Source organism: Theropithecus gelada, chromosome 10 (genome assembly GCF_003255815.1).
Source record: "Theropithecus gelada isolate Dixy chromosome 10, Tgel_1.0, whole genome shotgun sequence".
Taxonomy (NCBI): domain Eukaryota; kingdom Metazoa; phylum Chordata; class Mammalia; order Primates; family Cercopithecidae; genus Theropithecus; species Theropithecus gelada.
In genome coordinates this window covers 67374444-67393536 of record NC_037678.1, presented here as the reverse complement: position 1 = coordinate 67393536, position 19093 = coordinate 67374444, and the positions used below count along the sequence as shown (strand labels likewise).

Below are 19093 nucleotides of genomic sequence, written 5' to 3'. Positions count from 1 at the left end.
AAGGGAGGTGAATGCTGTTCCTGGCCACAGGGAAAGAAAAAAAGAGGAAGAGCACCCAGCCCAGGCCCGTGGGTGCTGGTTCCTGACTGAAACCTGCAGTGAGGCCTGGCAGGGCCTCAGCCTCCCCTGTCCAACGCGCTGGCTGGGCGGGAGGTCTCCAGGCACTTCTGGCGCTATCGCTGTAGTCCATCACTTGTTGATGCCATGGGGTGGTGCTTGGAGGTCCCTTCCTGGAAATTCTCCAGCCAGGGTCTCCAGCATCTTTTCTCCTTATTCTCCCCTCCACACGGAAAAGGGAAGTCAGTGGCCTGGTCAGGGTCTGGGTCCTAGGCTCACCAATATTGCTCCAGGGAAGTTCCCTGGAAGCCACAGAGAACCTGATGGGGGAGCGGGGAAGGCTGGGGTCAGGGGCCTGAGGTCTGGCCTCCCCCTCTCTAAGGCCAAGCCCCGTGGATAGGGTGGGTGAGGCATGGTGGGTGCAGTGGACAGACTAGAAGTGGGAAGCAGGGCAATAGGTACAGGAGGGCTGCTCCCAGGGGAAGAGTTCAAGCACTCCTGCCAGCTCCACTTCCCTCCCACTCCACCCCCACAGCTGATAAACTCTAGATCGAGACCACCTGGCATGAGCTCTCCTTTCCCTCTCAGCCCTCTCCTCAGAAACTCCTTTTCCCCCTATCTGTCCTCCCAATCACTGGTCTCAGGAAAGGATTCCTTCACCACCTCCAAAGCCAGGCCCTTGTTCTCAAGATCAGGCTTCCATTTCCAGAAGGATCTCATCGGAGTCCCTAAACTCATGGGAAGTTCCCTACTCCACTAAGTGCTTAGCTCATCAGAGTTCTCCCTGCCCCAAACACATCTTCAGCACGTTCCTGCAAATCCCCTCGTTTCACCCCCTCTTCTGCCTCCTCCCAGTTTCCCTCCCTTTCTTCTCAGCATGCTGCCCTGAGTTTCCTCCTAGAAGCTCTCCTCTTCCCTGGCTCCACAGTCTACCTTCTGCACTGGTGCCTGCTCTTCCTGCCATCTCCTGTGAGTGCTCCTTGCACTCCCAACCCAGTCTCGAGGTTGCCCTCACCTTCAGGGGCTCATCAACTTCAGGATTTCTTTCTTTCTTCCTATTTGCTTTTTTTTTTTTTTTTTTTTGAGATGGAGTCTCGCTCTGTCACCCAGGCTGGAGTGCAGTGACGCGATCTCGGCTCACCGCAAGCTCCGCCTCCCGGGTTCGCGCCATTCTCCTGCCTCAGCCTCTCCAGTAGCTGGGACTACAGGCGCCCACTACTGCGCCCAGCCAATTTTTTTTGTATCTTTTTTTAGTAGAGATGGGGTTTCACCGTGTTAGCCAGGATGGTCTCAATCTCCTGACCTGGTGATCCGCCCGCCTCAGCCTCCCAAAGTGCTGGGATTACAGGCGTGAGCCACCGCACCCGGCCTTCAACTTCAGGATTTCTAAACCCAAGACAAGGCCAACATCCTTCATCCCCGAGGTCAATCCTGAGGTTCACCAAGGTCCTTCCTGCCCCATGCCCTTGCCCTCCCTGGAGCATCTCTAGCATCTGAAGTCCATCTGCCACCAGACTGGCTCCCCACAGATGCAACCAAGGTGCACCAAAAGCAATGGAGTGGAACCCAGAAAAAATGACTGTTCAGCTTTTGCTGCAGGGTCAGCTTGCACCAGCAAGCGGATTCTTCTCAGTGAGCCTATTTCCCTATTGCATCATGGATGCAGCAATCCCTGCCCTGCCTAGTTCAGAGAGTGCCGTAATTTTCACTTGAAAAAACACAGCACATGGCGGGGCACGGTGGCTCACACCTGTAATCCCAGCACTTTGGGAGGCTGAGGTGGGCGGATCACCTGAGGTCAGGAGTTCGAGACCAGCCTGATCAACATGGCGAAACCCCGTCTTTACTAAAAATACAAAAAAATTTAGCAGGGCGTGGTGGTGGGTGCCTGTAATTCCAGCTACTCAGGAGGTTGAGGCAGGAGGATCACTTGAACCTGGGAGGCGGAGGTTGGAGGTTGCAGTGAGCTGAGATCGCACCATTGCCCTCCAGCCTGGGCAACAGGAGCAAAACTCCATCTCAAAAAAGAAAAAAAGAAAAAAGAAAAGAAAAGACACAACACAGAGAGGATTCTTCTGCCAGAAGTCACCATCTCTGGGCCCCAGTGAGCTCCATGACTGCACCCTCTTCAGGCTCCACGTTATGCCTCAAGTCCTGGTGAGTTTTTTCTCAGAAGTGTCTCTGGGGTTTATTTATTTATTTATTTATTTTTGAGACGGAGTCTCAATCTGTCACCCAGGCTGGAGTGCAGTGGCCAGATCTCAGCTCACTGCAAGCTCCGCCTCCCGGGTTTATGCCATTCTCCTGCCTCAGCCTCCCGAGTAGCTGGGACTACAGGCGCCCACCACCTCGCCCGGCTATTTTTTTCTATTTTTTAGTAGAGACGGGGTTTCACCGGGTTAGCCAGGATGGTCTCGATCTCCTGACCTTGTGATCCGCCCGTCTCGGCCTCCCAAAGTGCTGGAATTACAGGCTTGAGCCACCGCGCCCGGCCGTCTCTGGGGTTTGAGCTTCCCTTTGAATTCCATTTGTCACCCCCAGCATCTCAAGCCCAGATGGCTAAACTCCCTTCCTGACAGAGCCAATCCATCCTGGTACCACTGTCTCTCCACTGCCATCACGCCCCAGTCTTTACCAAGAATGCGCACAGTGGCTCCCTGCTGCCTGGCAGCTGATGTGTGATCTGTGCAACCCCTACTCATGGTCCCTCCTGACCTCTGCAACCCTTCCTTCCCTTAGCAGCTAACTCAACAGTCTGAAGAGCTTCCTGTTCTGTGCCTTCACCTGGACAGCTAGTCCTCAATTCCCGTTTTCCCACCTCCTTAAGCAGTGGACTGGGTCAGAGCCACTATACAGGGTACATCTGGGCATCTCCCTCCTGGAACACGAGCTTAAGAATCCTCACCTGCAAGGCGGCGAGTGAGGTGACAAGTGAAAATACCAAGCCTGGCACGGAGGAAAAACTCAAAAGATGCCGGCTGAAGTGCGACCTGGGCTTCAACCGCAGTTTAAGATTCACCCCGTCTTGTATAGCATCGCTATTTCTCATCGGAAGAAGGAAAGGAAAGGAAAGGCAAGGGAAAGGAAAGGGAGAAGAGAAGAGAAGAGAAGAGAGGAGAAGAGATAACACAGAGAGGATTCTTCTTTTCTAAAGAGGATTCTTCTGCCAGACGTCGCCATCTCTGGGCCCCAGTGAGCTCCGTGACTGCACCCTCTTCAGGCTCCACCCTCTTCAGACCCCCACGGGGGTCTGTCGTGGGCTGGAACACTCTTGGCTGTTTCTCATCGGAAGAAATAGCGATGATTTATTTTTTCAAATTTTTAGGTAAAACATAAATCTTAGTGGTACTGTTCACTACACTGTTCAGTGCTTCTCATTTGAAAACCTCTATAATACAGTCTTCTTTGAAGAGTAAGATGTATGTTTCTTCTGATGAGTAAGTACACTTCCTTTTCTGTGACAATGGGAACTCTATAACCTTAGCGCTTTCCACTTTCCACCTTTGACCAGGAAGCTCAGAGCAAGACCTCATACTCAGTTGCAAATCTCCTGGTTGACCTGGGGGAGGGAGGCAGTGTGACATGAGGACAAAGCAGGGGCCCCAGGGTCTGTCGTGGGCTGGAGCACTCTTGGCCCCTTCGTAACCTCGATCACTCTCTCTAGGCCCCTCTTAAGCTTCAGTTCCCTCACTTGTGTTAAAGGGATAATAAAAATGATGAGGATAACACCTGTTTTACCTGATTGTTGTGAGACAATGCATTTACAGTATTTTATAAAATTTTTAAAAAGTCATATGAAAGTTGCTCATTAGCAGTCCAGGTTTTCTAACATAATTATTTTCCCTCTTTTCCCTCCCAATACCTGGATCTGATCTTTTAAACTTTAAGGTTTTTTTTTTGTTTTTTTTTTTTTGAGACAGGGTCTCACTCTGTCACCCAGGCTGGAGTGTGGTGGCACAATCTCAGCTCACTGCAACCCCCACCTCCCAGGCTCAGGTGATCCTCCTACCTCAGCCTCCTGAGTAGCTGGGACTACAGGCTCACGTCACCACACCCAGCTCATTTTTTGTAGAGCCAAGGTCTCACTGTATTGCCCAGGCTGGTCTCGAACTCCTGGACTTAACCAATCTGCCCACTTCGGCCTCCCAAAGTGTCAGCATTACAGGCATGAGCCGCTGCGCCCAGCCTACAATTTTATTATAAACTATGTCTCTTAATTTGCTGTGATCTTTTCTGGAAGAATACAGAATACAAATATTAATAAATGACAAAATCATTCCTACAAAGGAGGCTCCCTGAAGGCAAGAAATTGTGTCCTTCCCTTGTTTCGTACAATAATGATTTACATTAGAAAAACATTTAGCTATGGAAAGAACTTTCCATTTTGGTTCCTATGCTAAGACCAAAGGAAGTACTCAATATTGTTAAAATAAGTGGAACTGTATGGGTCACACTGAGAATGGTCCCGAAGGGGGCTTTTTGTTTTTTTTGTTGTTGTTGTTTTGAGACGGAGTCTTGCTCCGTTGCCCAGGCTGGAGTGCAGTGCTGCGATCTCAGCTCACTCTGCAAGCTCCACCTCCTGGGTTCACACCATTCTCCTGCCTCAGCCTCCCGAGTAGCTGGGACTACAGGCGCCTGCCACCACGCCCGGCTAGTTTTTTGTATTTTTAGGAGAGGCGGGGTTTCACCGTGTTAGCCAGGATGGTCTCCATCTCCTGACCTCATGATCCGCCCGTCTCGGCCTCCCAAAGTGCTGGGATTACAGGCATGAACCACCGTGCCCGGCCCAGAAGGGGGCTTTTTGGTTGGGGTTGTACTGATAACACTTGGTGATTTAGTCACACATTCATTATTTCATTTATCCAAGTATATACTGATGCTGATAATGAACCAGGCATTCGGCTGAGAACTGGAAAAACAACGGTGACCAACACAAACACAGTGTCCACTCCACACTGAGGCGGCTCACAGTACAGTGTGGGAGGTGGGTAAAAAAATCATTTCAACATGGTAAGGTAAGTGCTATCAGGGCCAGGTGCGGTGGCTCATGCCTATAATCCTAGCACTTTGGGAAGGCAAAGTGGGAAGATCAACATAGTGAGAACCTGTCTCTACAAAAATGAAAAGGTAAGTGCTCCAGAGCAGAGAACCATGTGGGGAGCAGCACAGATAGTGTGCCTGTACCTGGAGGGGACAGGAGAGAGAGGGACGAAGGTTCTAGGTAGAGGACACATAGCATGATCTCTCCAGGTAACCCCAAAAGGTTCAGTGTGCTCAGAGAAAAGATGGGTAGAATCATAAAACCAGGAATGGAGGCAGAGGCCAAACCAAGAATAAAGACAGCCTCCAAGGAGCCTGGAATAGATCTTAAGGGGAGGGGGTTGGCAGAGTCAGGGCAAGGTGCTGACGGCCAGGAAGTGAGGGCTCACCGACATCAGACATGACAGATCCAATCTCGCTCCTTCAAAGGCAGCTCCATACTGCAGGTTACTGTGTTTCATGACCACAAAGTCCTGAGCAGACAGGACTAGCTCTCTAGGCAGGGACCGTCAGCTGCTGGAGGGATTCACCCAGGGCCTGCATGAACACTGGCTGAACAGGATGCTAAGAAGGGGAGTCAGGTGCTGGACCAGGGCTGGACCCAATGACCTTTCAAGTTCCTTCCAAATCTGAGCTTCCAGGATTCTAAAGCAAGCCCGGTAGCTGAACTGGTGCCATGGGCTGGGATCTGTGGCTGGGGAGCTACCCTGGGCAGCAAATGGGTTAACGCTCAAATAACTTTTATATATGAATTAATGTGTAGAGTTGGGAGCCAAAATCTGTTCCATTAATTTTTCCATCCATTCCAGGAGCAGTTAGGTACACACAGTAAAGTTTATTTTGGTGCATGGTATACTTCACTCCATTAAAAATAAATTAATCAGCAAATTCCTGCCTGGCTCAGCTCTGGTTTATGTAAATAGTGCCCAGCTGTAATGAGTTACAAGGTGTTATTATCTCACACACACACAGGAGGCTTCACTCTAGAGCTCCGCTTGCAACAAAAGCATCTTAAATAAACTGAGAGAAGGCGGTTTGATTTGTAATGTTTTCACAGAAGTGGGATATACCTCACCCATATAGAGTTTCTTTATATGACTCATTTTATAGCAAGTTAAATGAAGGAAGTTTGATGGGGGAGGAAGGGGCAATATGGTTCCCCACTCCCTTTCTTCACTTTAAGAAAATCCCCCAAGAGATGACCTGCACTGAGGGAGGAGGGGTTGGTCCTCAGGTGCTCAGACCAAGGTGGCTCTACAGCACGTGCTTCAGAAGTTGGGAAGGGGGCCCAAAGCTGGGCACAGGTCTGGGTCTGCTACAACTAAGCCAGGAGGAATGTTCTCTTCTCCCTAATATCTCATGAAAGGGGAGGCCAAGAGAGGAGACAGCATGTTCCTCATTCAGTTCACTGTGACAAAGGTGACTTTGTTCTCAAGGCCTCCTTCCAAATGACGTAGGATGTGAAAGCCCTTGGTCATCAGAGGCCTCCTGGGTCCCAGACGAGGGGCCTGGCTGGCTGTGCCTTGGCCTGAACAGAGACACATCTCCATGAACTAGAGGCAAGAGCAGCAGCAGAGACCATCCCAGCCTCTTCCCTTTCTCCATCACTAACTGAGCTGGGCGGTGCCCTCACTACCGCAGCCACCAACTCAGGCAAGTTTCTAAGTCCCTGGAACAAAGAAGGGCCATGGTAGAGAGAAGTCTGTTTCTTTTAATGGCCAACTCAACCCCATGGCTGGAAGCCGAGGGACAACGCATGGTCGCCGTCCAGACTCCGCAGCATTACAATCCGCTCCTAGGCCACAGCAGGCCCTGGGGGGTTTCCCTTTTGAACCTACACCATCCCTTCCTCCGCCTTTGGGAAAAGCTGTCAGTCACAGGTAGTTGCTGGAGGGGGTTGGGGAGTGTGTGCTGGGGGACTCTCACTCGGGGCTTCCCGAGGGAGAGGACACGTGGGAGAGCTAGGGGTTCTCCCATCCCTGTATCCCAGCAGATCAGACTCCTGGGCACACTAAGAGGAAACTCAACACAAATGGGGCCAGGTATTTGACAGATGCTGTTCAGAGGTCAGTTCAGGCCACTTTCTGCGGGGTCCTGGACCAACAGGCACTTCTCTCCTGGCGGTTCCTCGAAGCCAGCTGGCCAGCCGTGCAGGGGGCCCAGCCCATCAAAGTCCCTCGTCGTTGTAAGTGGGAGAATGGGGCTTCAGGATGCTCTGAGGATTCTTCTCCACTAGAGGGCGCCAGCTCACCTCCCCTGTCAGAAGCAGATCCTCCCCGTTCATGGAATCCAGGTACTGCATCTGCAACCACAGGAGCGGGAAGGAGGAAGCAACAGAGGCAGGACAGACGTGAGGAGCCAGCATCAGGAACCAGCCTCCCAGAGGAGAGGAAGGAAGGGGACAGGGCATGAGGGGGGTTTCTGACCATCCCAGGTCCCAGGCCAAGCCATCTCTGATCTAGATCAATTCACTAAGGTGGTTTGGAGAAAGCAATCACTGGGGAGCTGGATGGGGCGGGTGGCGGGGGGGCGGTTAGGGAATTCCCTATCACACCTCTGAATGGAGATGGACACACATCTCCCAAGGATACTTCTCCCCTACATGCCCTCCCTAGACAGCTCCTGCAGGCCAGGAAGTCAGGGCTTGCAGCACACACAGCCATGCTGTCCACCCAAGAGCTGCCGCGTGAGAGTCCTGATTCTGTCCCTTCCCAGTGCTGCTATCCAGGGTGACCGCTTCCTCTCTCTGAGATTTAAGTTCCTTTGTCTGAGAGAGGGGATAGAAACACGTACCTCACAGGACACATGAAGAGATTCATATATGCAGTGCTAGTCACTCACACTTTAAGCATATGTATGCCTCTGTTGTCCTCTAGTGGGCCCCTGGTCAGTAGGCCCTAGTATCACCCCTCTAGGACAGCAGGGGCAGATAGCTCTGCCATTAAAATGGTCATCATCCAGAGAAGCCACTGCTGCAAGGCCAGGAGGCTTCATCTTAGGCTTTAGGTCATTCCTCCTTCCAAGAATCCACCATTCCGGTTGCTTCTGCTTCCAGCTGCTGACGCTTGAACTCAACCCCAGCCTCTCGCACGCGCCTCAGCTCTGGATTCCCACCTGCCCTGCCATGTCTTCCCTAAAGCCCACTCCTCCTTACAGTGACTCCATTTCTGTCCCCAGTGCCACCACTCTGCCCACCTCCTGGTTGAAAATCTCAACAAGACCTGTGGTTGGCTCTTGGGCCATCGGCCACACCAAGCAGTCTGCTCAAGGTCCAGCTCCTGCTCTTCCTTTCCCAGCCTTCAGCACTTTGCCCTCTCTGTATCACATTATGGGCTGGCTTACTCCAGGGTTAGCCATGTGCCTGGGCTTCCTCACCAAACCATGAGCTGGCCCCTCAAGGGCAGGACTGGGTCTTATTAATCGTTGCTTTCCCAAGAGTGCCTGGAGCAGCAGGTGCTCAAAAGGTTTTGCCGACATAACTGGGTCCCCACCAAAGCTTCCTGCCTTCCCAAGAGCCCCTTCGCTGTTTTTGCACTGCCTCTCACTGGGGCCACGTGGGACCTCTTGTAGGGACAATGGTTGTGGCAGCCCCTTCCTAGAGGGCCCTCAGAGAAGTCCCAGGTGTGTCTTGTGGCTTCTGGCACAAGCCCACCATGGCAGATGGAAATACTGGGCAGGTCTCAGAAAACACAGCATCTGCTTTGCGAATTGCTACTCCTGTCTGAGGGTGAGGCCAGTCAACAGGTAGTATGAGAATTCTCCGTGGGTGGGGCCCTCTGGCCATGCCATGCCTTCTCCCTGGCTCTGGCAGATTTGAAGAGTGGTCAAACAGGAGTCCTGGCTCCTGGGATTCTCTACCCTGTGGGTCTGCAGAGCCCCAGTATGTGGTTTTTCCAGCAGTTTACAAGCTAGTCCTATGAGCCCTGTCTTCTCAAGAGCTGAGCTCCAGCCTTGCCTTTCCTGGTTGTTGGAGGCTTGAAGACCATGGATACAAGTGAACAAGAGAGTAACTGTGGGGTGACACCCCTTCAGCTCCAGGGGCCAGGTCATGAAGCAAAGGTGTGACTCATGGCACAGCCTGAGTTGTCTGAGGCAGCTGAGGCCTCAGTGGCCGCATGAATCACGCAGCTTGGGGCCCTAGGGCAGCTGTGCAGGCTGACTCACTGGGAGGCCCTGGAAGAGCCTCTATGTCCTCTTCCCTGCCAGTCAGCTCACTCATCTATCAAGTATGAGTCTCCCATCAATACAAGATCTGAGGGCAGGGAGGTCAAGGAATTAATTCCCTGGGCTTGAGAAGAGCTCTGTGGGTAAGCAGCCCCCACTGCAGAGCTTTCTCCTAGAAGCTTTGATGTTGGGGAGCCCAGGGGAGCCAGAGGGGTGAGAAACTGAAGTGGGGGGACCCTGCTTGACCATGGAGAGCATCTAGCAGGAAGAGGCTGTCTGTGAAATGCTGCCTGCTGCCCAGTCCTGTTGGAAATCAGGAGCAGGAAACAAATCCAAGTGGGTAGAGAAGGGGTCCACAGTGGGCGGCTGCCAGTGCTCATATCTGCCAGGACTCTGTGGGCCCAGCTGCTAGCATAGCACCAGGCGCATAGTAGGAAATGAGGTGCACAGTGAATGAATGACTCAAAGTTCCTGAGGGCAGGAGACTACTTGATGCCTCTTTCTCTCTCTTTCTTCCCATTTCCCGCTCCCTGGCCCAGTTCATGGTTGGACATACAGAAGGCGCTCCTTCTTCAGCGTCTAGCTGATGTGATCTGGTCAGAATTCTCTCAGACTGCTCCTTGGTAACTCAACCTCTCATGATCCCCTGAAAGCCCAAGAGGAGGGCCCACTGTTGCCAGGAATTGGGAGGGGAGGGAAAGGGTCGCTCACCTGTTTCCTCACATACTCTACCAGCAATTCAAGATGTCGAGGGTCTTCACATTTCCCGTTGAAGAAGGTTCTCCAGAGGGCAGCGGCCAGCCCATGATCATCTGAAAGGATTCCCTGGAACACACAGCACAGCAATGGTCTCCGGAGGGATCCACAGAGCCAGGACACAGACGCTAGGGATACTGTGAACATGCTAGCAACCATGGAACCGGCTCAGAAGGACCCTCCACACATGAGGAAAATGGGGTAGTCACACAGTAGAGGTGGAAGGGGTCTTACAAGGGCATCTGGCCCAGTCCCTTCATTTTATTACACACAGAGGGAGAACAGGGGGTCCAGAGGGGCCAAGCTACTAGTTAGGTGATGCAGAGTGGGGACGCAGGCACAGCTCCCTCTACTCCGTACTGCGCCTGGCCCAGGCAACGCTTGAGAGGCCAAGAAGAGAAACAGTAGCAGCAATGCTCCCCTTGCTGTCCACAGGGCACGGGCTGGGAATATTGTGAATGTATGTTTCTCCCAGGAATGGAGGTGGGCATGGACTGTGCCTTCTTGCTTGGTCCAAGGACATGTATCTGCAAGGCAACTGGCTCTTTGGGGAAGGGAGCCAGCTACCTTGTCTTCACTGTTACCCAACTCCGGGCCCAGCCTCTCCCTAAGTAGAGGAACAGGATGTTCAGCAGGATTGCTGGGGCCACAGAGGGCCAGGCTCAGAGCCTGCATGTGTGTGTGTGCCTAACACTGCCTCTTTTGGCACAGAGGAGACTTCTGTTGGGAAGCTCAAAGATTACAGAGCAAAATGAGAGCCCCAGCCACCAGCTAAGGACATTTTCTAGCTTGGACCTCTAGAGGAGGGAGGGTTGAGAGTCTTGCTTCCTGGGGTGAAGGTGACTGATGGAGCAGGCCCTGAGAAGTTGCTCTGTCCAGGTGTCAAGGTAGTGTGTAGAATCGATGTGCTGACTTGAAGTCAGAAGGCAGATCAAGTCCTAGTTCCACCTCTGCCAAGATCAGTGATGGTGGCAGTTGACTAAACCAAAGTCTCAATCTTGTACTTCTTAAAAACAGATGAAGTTACCTGCTCTACTTACAGCATTCTTGAACTACTTGTTAAGTGTAATCTGTTGGATACAAAGATTAGGAGTATGCTTTGGCAGACAGCTGGGATATAGTCAAAACAGTGGGGTCTGGGAGCCAGAGCACAGAGTTCAAATGCCAGCTCTGTCATTTGATGGCCGTGTGGCCTTTGAGAAGCTATTAGCCATTCCTGAGCCTCAGTTTTTCATGAGTTAAACAAGCCTAATAATACCCATCCCACAGAGCTGTGAGAAGTGAGAGATACTGGCCATGAATGGCTCTGTAAGTGGTAAACATTACGCAAAGACCCAGGATCACTTTATTTGACATTATATTGTGGTCTGTCCTCTTGGGCATTGTGGTATATGAGGTCTGGCTCCAGGCCTGCTGCCAGGAAGGGCCATGTCCAGTATGGGGTGCTGACAGTTTGGTAGAAAAACATTCCACCTGTTCCAAATGCTCTCTGATAAACACTCCTTACAGTTCCACAGCTTAGGACTGTCCTGGCACAATGGCTGAGTCAGGAAAACTGGCTTCTTTTGGCAGATGGGGAAAGGAGCAGAGGACAAGCTCAGGCACATCACTCTTCTGCAAACGATTTGCTAGCACAACAGCATGCCTGTGTCTACTGTGCCTGCGCACGTGCCAGAGCACTGCTGGCAGCAACCCACATGTGCTGTGCAGAAAGGAATGGGATTGGGAGTGGGTGTTATGGGGACCTGGAGAATGGGCAGAGCTCAGGATGGGAAAATAGGCAACTTTAGCAGCGGGTGAGATGGCTGGGAAGGGGCAACTCCATAATCAGGAATTCCTGAGCCATCAGAAAGAAAAGGATGACTCAGAACTCACTAATAGTGAGAACAACCCAACTGTTCCAGACTGTTAGGGTTCCTTCACACACCTGGCTCCTAATGATTATGTATGCCAAGTAGAACAGATATTCGCATTTGCTTTGCTTTGCTTTGTTTTGAGATGGAGTCTCACTCTGTTACCCAGGCTGAAGTGCAGTGGCGTGATCTTGGCTCAATGCAACCTCTGCTTCCCAAGTTCAAGTGATTCTCCTGCCTCAGCCTCCTGAGTGGCTGGGGACTATGGGCATGCGCCACTGCACCCGGCTAATTTTTTGTATTTTTAGTAGAGATGGGGTTTCACCATGTTGGCCAGGGTGGTCTCGAACTCCTGACCTCAAGTGATCTGCCCGCTTCGGCCTCCCAAGTGCTGGGATTACAGGCGTGAGCCACCGCACCTGGCCTGTATCCCCATTTGAAAGATAAGTAAACTGAGGCTTAGAGACTAGCTAACTGATGACTGAACTAGAACTAGCATGCAATGATGAGGTGGGGGATGGTGACTGACCCACTCTAGTCAGAACACAGAACCTGGCATAGAGTGGGAGAGCAATCAGAATGGCTGAATACCCAGCATTTTGGGAGGCCAAGCTGGGTGGATCACTTGAGCCCAGGAGTTCAAGACCAGCTCGGACAACATGGTGAAATTGTTTCCACAAAAAATATAAAAATTAGCCAGGCATGGTGGCACACGAGTCGACTCGGGAGGGATGAGGCGGGATGATCACCTGGGCCCGGGAAGGTCGAGGATACAGTGAGCTGCGATCACACTGCTGCACTCCAGCCTGGGCAACAGAGTGAGACCCTGTCTCAGAAAAAAAAAAAAAAAGAATGGCTGAATAAATTAACGAACACAACATCAGCCTTCTTCCCACCACGCTGCTAGCGTAAGGCAGTGAAAACAAATGAGAGACTAATCTGAAGGTGCATATTTCAAACTAAGAAAGCAGAAAAGGAAGAAGGGTCCTGGGAACCAAACATGAGGACACACTATAATTTCCACCCAATCTAATCGGGTGCCTACTTGTTTTCCCTCACAACACAACAAAGCATCCTTCAGAAATTAAGACACCTAGGTCTAGAGTAACTGAGAGGAAGCCAAGGGGATTGTTTTGGTTTTGGAGGGTTCTGGTTCTGATTAAGGGTTTAGAGTGGCAGAGTTCCACTCAGTGAAGATTGATTTGACATCACTATGTGCTCAGCATAATGACAGGAACACAAGAGTCACCGCAATATGGTCTGAGCTCTCAGGGAACTTGCAATCTAGCTGAAGGGACAAAATCAGTGCACATCTAACAGCAGCACAGAGTAATATCCTGGAGAATGAACACATGCCAAGCTGCAGAGTGAGACTCAGCTATACTCTACATGGCTGCCTCCTTGTTCTACAGTCTTAGCTTTTATGACAACTCCTCAGAGAGACCTTCCTGGTCCACACTAAGTCATTCCCCCTGTTATTCTCTCTCACTGCACTTTACTGTAGTTAGATATTTATTGCTTGTTTATCTGTTACTTGTTTACTATGTCTCTCAATTAGAAGGTAAGCTCCAGTGGGAAAGAGCCAGACCATGTTTGTTTTATGCACCAATGTATTTTCATGTATCACACATGGTAGACACTCAAAAGCTACCTGTTAAATGGATAATGAATAGATGGATGGGTGTTGAAATTCACAGTAAAAACACAAGACAGCCAGAGAGGTCAGGGAAACCTTTCTGAAGAAGTGGGCCTTTAAGAATTGGGAGAATTGAGCCAGGCATGGTGGCTCACGCCTGTAATCCCAGCACTTTGGGAGGCCAAGGNTGTAGAGCTGCAGATTTTTTTTTTTTTTTTTTTTTTAGATGGAGTCTCGCTCTGTTGCCCAGGCTGGAGTGCAGCGGTGCGATCTTGGCTTACTGCAAGCTCCGCCTCCTGGGTTCACTCCATTCTCCTGCCTCAGCCTCCCGAGTAGCTGGGAATACAGGTGCCCGCCACCACGCCTGGCTTTTTTTTTTTTTTTTTTTTTTAAGTAGAGACGGGGTTTCACCATGTTGGTCAGGCTAGCCTCGTGACTCTTGGTCTGGTGACCCACCCACCTCGGCCTCCCAAAGTGCTGGGATTACAGGCGTGAGCCACTGTGCCTGGCCAGCTGCAGATTATTCTAAGCAAGAGAAAATGTTCAAAACATTTACAGAGGGAGTGCCTACAAGGTACGCCAGGTCCTGAACCAGGGCCTAAAGCCGACCAAGACTCAGCTACTGCCCTCAACCCCTCGTTTTAGGTAGAGTCTCAGTCAGACACAGCATATCTATGGGGCAGTACGGCAAACAGCCTAAGAGAGAGCACAAGAAATATAAACGTAAATAGGGCACATAGCAATGGCAACAGTTCACAGAAGGCCTGGAAGTTCAGGGAGCAATTTGGACCTAATGTCATAGGAAACAGGGAGGTTCCCAGAGCATCCAGTGAGGGGGAAGAATCCAAGCAAGATTCTAGGAAAAGGCTGCTGTACAACAGCGCTGTCCAACAGAACTTTTTCTGATTATGGAACTGTTCTGTATCTGCACTGTCCAAGACAGTAGCCACATATAGTAACTGAGTATCTGAGGATCTGAATTTTCCATTTTATTTAATTAATTTAAGTCAAAATAGTTGCATGTGTTTAGTATCAAATAGCTCTAGAACCTTGTGATTCCAAGTGTGGTCTGTGAAATGGCTGCACCCCGATCACCTGCAGCCGTTAGCAATGCAGAATCTCAGGCCCCACCCCAGACTTGCTGAGTCAGAATCTGAATTGTACGTAGGTCCTCTAGGTGACTCACAGGCACATTAAAATATAGGAAAAACTTCTAGAATTGCACCTTAAAATCACCTGGGAACTTTTACAACTACAGATGTCCACCTCCACCAGTTAAATCAGAACTTTGGGGGATAGGACCCAGACACTGATATTTCTAAAAAGTGTCCCAGGTTATTAGTATATTTCCCCAAATTTCCTGCTCTTAAAAGTCACCTTGGAGTGACATATTGAACCACCAGGCAGCACTCCTACTGAATTGGAATCTTCAGAGAGGTGATAAAGATTTAGATTTTAAAAGCACTCCAGGTGACTCCTGTGGTCAGGCACAGCTGGGTAAAATGGCTCTGCCAGAATGGACTGGATGGGGGACTGGGAACAAACAATTTGGTACATTTTTATTGATATTGATGAAAGGATCGACTGAGCCAACAGAGCCACCTGCAATAAAGACCATAAACAAAGGCTCATAGAGAGGTGTAGTTCTTCACTCCTAAGCCTCATCCTTTTCTATATAGTAAGGCTTCTATAATTACAATTCGTCCTCTTTTATAATTGATATGTAGGCCAGATGTGGTGGCTCACACCTGTAAACCCAGCACTTTGGGAGGCCGAGGCAGGCGGATCACCTGAGGTCAGGAGTTCGAGACCAGTCTCAACATGGAGAAACCCCGCCTCTACTAAAAATACAAAATTAGCCAGGCGTGTTGGTGCATGCCTGTAATCCCAGCTACTCGGGAGGCTGAGGCAGGAGAATTGCTTGAACCTGGGAGGCGGAGGTTGCGGTGAGTCAAGATTGTGCCATTGCACTCCAGCCTGGGCAACAAGAGTGAAACTCCGTCTCAAAAAAAAAAAAAAAAAAAAAAAAAAAAAAAAGATATGTACACTTGAGCAATAAATCTCAATTCCCATCCCATAACCACCAAAAGCTCATGTTAAGTTAATGATGTGTATAGTATGCAATCTAAATGCTTCCTTCTAATTCAGGATATCTAGGAGAACAGGAATCAGGAGACCCTATTTTAACTGGTCCTATGACCCTAACCAAATCATTTAACTGGATTTTTTTTGTAAGCTTGTCTCCTGGCTTTAATTATGATCTTCAGGCTGGTAACATTTCCTCCAATCTGAACTCCAGTTTCTTACTTTTGTCCTTTTGTGCATTTCTCACTCGGTGACTATCACATGCCAAGCACTATGTCAGGCCACATAAATGCAAACACAGTAGGCATTGCCACTACCCAAAAAGAAATCCCCACCCAGCCAGGGTGACAGATAATGTGAATATAGTAAGCACTGTGAGAGTGCAGGGAGGATGGAATGAGCTGAGCCACAGCAAGTTCAGGAACTGCTTCCCAGGAGGGGTCATGCTTGCATTAAATCTGGAGGTAACCATAAAATCAGTATAAAAGCATCTGGTTAGTTTAAAATATCAGGTGTTCATTACACCATTCTTTCTACATGCTTGAAATCTCCACAATAAATGTTGGGGAGAAAAAAGATGAGATTGATGAACCTCGAGGGCATTATGTTAAGTGAAATAAGCCAGTCACAAAAGGTCAAAAATTGTATGATTCTACTTACATGAATTATCTACAGTAGTCAAATTCACAGAGGCATAAAGTCAAATGAATGGTGGTTGCTAGGGGATATGAGGGAAGGAGGGAATAATTATTGTTCAATAGGGACAGAGTTTCAGCTTGGAAGATGGAAAAGCTCTGGAGATGAATGGTGGTGATGGTGCAAAGCAATGGGAATGAACTTTATGCTACTAAACCATACAGTTAAAAACAGTTAAAATTGTACATTTTATGATATGCATATTTTACAATTTTTTTAAAAAGATGAGATAGATCCAAATGTCCTGATGTGGAAGGACACTCAAGATACACACTTCGGTGAAAAAAGCAAGTTGCAGAATCATGTGTCTAGTGTAACTCCAGTTGCATAAAGAAGGAAAAGATAAAGGTGCTTGTCTATGCACAGACAACGTTTGGAAGGACATTCAATAAACTAGGAATTAAGTTTTTGTCTGGAGCAGGGTAGGAAATAGGTCTTCTCATTTCGTGGGTTTTTTTTTTTTTTTTTTTTTTGAGACCAAGTCTCACTCTGTCGCCCAAGCTGGAGTGCAGTGGCACAATCTCAGCTCACTGCAGTCTCCGCCTCCCAGGTTCAAGCGATTCTCGTGCCTCAGCCTCCCAAACAGGTGGGATGACAGGCGCATGCCACCATGCCCTGCTAATTTTTGTATTTTTAGTAGAGACGGGGTTTCATCACGTTGGTCAAGCTGATCTCAAACTCCTGACCTGAGGTGATCCATCCGCCATGGCCTCCCAAAGTGTTGGGATTACAGGCGTGAGCCACCGTGCCCAGCCAGGTCTTCTAATTTCTACTTCAACCATTTATGTACAGCTTTACAAACTTTTATTTTTATTTATTTATCTTTTTTTGAGACAGAGTCTCACTCTGTCACCCAGGCTGGAGTGCAGAGGCATGATCTCAGCTCACTGCAACCTCCGTCTCCCAGGTTCAAGCGATTAACCTGCCTCAGCCTCTGGAGTAGCTGGGATTATAGGCACCCACCACCATACCCGGCTAATTTTTGTATTTTTAGTAGAGATGGGGTTTCACCATGTTGGCCAGGCTGGTCTCGATCTCCTGACCTCAAGTGATTCGTTTGCCTCAGCCTCCCAAAGTGCTGGGAGCCACTGCACCCGGCCAGTTTTACAAACTTTTAAAATGAGTATGTATTGCTTTCATAATTACAGCAAAAAAAAAAAAAAAAAAAGTGTATACTTTGCCTGGCAGATCACGCTGTTTACATGAATGTCCTCCTCTCTCTGGGAGCACATGGGGCTAAGACAGTGTCTCATTTGCCTCTGTCCCTCCATCCAGCACCCAGCAGTCACTCAACAAATGCCAGTTGAATGGTTTGACCATATTAAATACTGCCTTCTTTCCCAAACATGTGGCATGTTTCCCAAACATGCTGAGCATATTCATTCTCGCTGCCCAGTTGATGAATATGAAGAAATAAATACTACGCCATGGTGGTAGCCAGTAACAACGGTCCCTGCAGCTTCCCTCAGAGGCTCTCATCAAAAGCTTTTGCTGGGGGAGGCCACTGTTCTGCCTAAGCCTTGGTAAATGATCTTACCTCATCATATCCCAAGATCGCTGCATAGAAATGATTTGTCATGAGGATCATGTTCTTCTTCAGGATATAGGGATTAACCTACAGAAACAAATGGCAAAAACAAAAGTATGAAAGAAAGAATGAAAAAAAAACAAAAAGTATGATCTTTGACTCTTGGCTGTCACAGACTCTTAGTAGAACAGAGAGACAGCCACTAACAAGTCAAGCTGCCGGTCCATTCTCAATTCCCTGACCTGTCAGGATTCTCCCCAATTTGCCAACTTCTTTTAGGTTTTGATCTCAAGTTATACAAGTCAGCTTAATGAACTGAGCCCCAAACACATGTTTAGTTTTGTGCTAGATCCTATGAACCAAGTATAAGAAAAGGTTTCTTGATTGGAGGAGCTCAGTCCAATGTAGGAAAATAGGCATATAAAAAATAATTACACTGCAACATGTTGCCTCAAATCCTATTCCAAACATGCTGAGTGATAAATGGGTTTTAGTTTTACCTGCTTGAGGGAGCTGGTAAGTGCTCTCCAGGAGGTAACATTTAAGTGAACCTTGGAGGAGGAGGAATTTGACAGAGGAGGGAGAGAGAGCATTCTAGACAGAAGGAGGTGTGCAAAGGTGCAGAGAGAAAATGACTGGCACAGAGAGGGTGCCACTGACAGGTAGGGTGAATGGGCAGGATCACAGGAAAGGTATGTTGAGACTAGGTTAGGAGACATCTTAAGGGTCACTCAAGAGTTTGTTGTGATGAAAAAACAAAGAGAAGGAAGTGGTCAGAGATGGGAAGAGGAGGGAGAGAGGCAGGACTGTGAGAGACATGCTGAGGAAAAAGGGGGGCCTCTGAGGCTATGGAAAGGAGGGAAGAACAAAGCAGGGGCAACTCTGAAGCAAGAAGAATGTTAAAGTTAAGAGATCATCTTGGCTGGGTGGTGGTTCACACCTGTAATCCCAGCACTTTGGGATGCCAAGGCAGGCAGATTGCTTGAGCCCAGGAGTTCGAGACCAGCCTGGGCAACATGGTGAAACCCCATCCCTACAAAAAAATACAAAAATTAGCCTGGTGTAGTGGTGCATGCCTGTAGTCCCAGCTACTTGGGAGGCTGAGGTGGATTACTTGAGCCTGGGAGGCCGAGGCTGCAGTGAGCCAAGGTCACACCACTGCACTCCAGTCTGGGCAACAGAATGAGGGTCTGTCTCAAGCAAACAAACAAAAACTCAGAGACTGTTTTAGAAATGCAATTCTGGTGAGATGCTTGAGAGTCTGGTAGAACTCCTCTC

General features: G+C 49.3%; 1 protein-coding gene across 5 annotated transcripts in view; it reads right to left on the bottom strand.

Annotated features, from left to right (window-relative positions):
- Positions 1–5912: 5912 nt before the first annotated feature.
- LOC112632677 (ubiquinol-cytochrome-c reductase complex assembly factor 1) overlaps positions 5913–19093 on the bottom strand; it is a 108697-nt gene continuing 95516 nt past the window's right edge. For 2 of the 5 annotated variants that reach the window (XM_025398519.1, XM_025398524.1), the window contains 3 exons: positions 17825–17902; positions 9973–10086; positions 5913–7399 (listed from right to left, as the gene is read on the bottom strand). In XM_025398519.1, coding sequence (XP_025254304.1) covers positions 7265–7399; positions 9973–10086; positions 17825–17902 — 327 coding nt within the window. In that variant the 3' untranslated portion in view covers positions 5913–7264. The remainder of the gene's footprint in view (positions 7400–9972; positions 10087–17824; positions 17903–19093) is intronic. The other 3 variants (XM_025398522.1, XM_025398520.1, XM_025398521.1) reach the window with 3 other exon arrangements.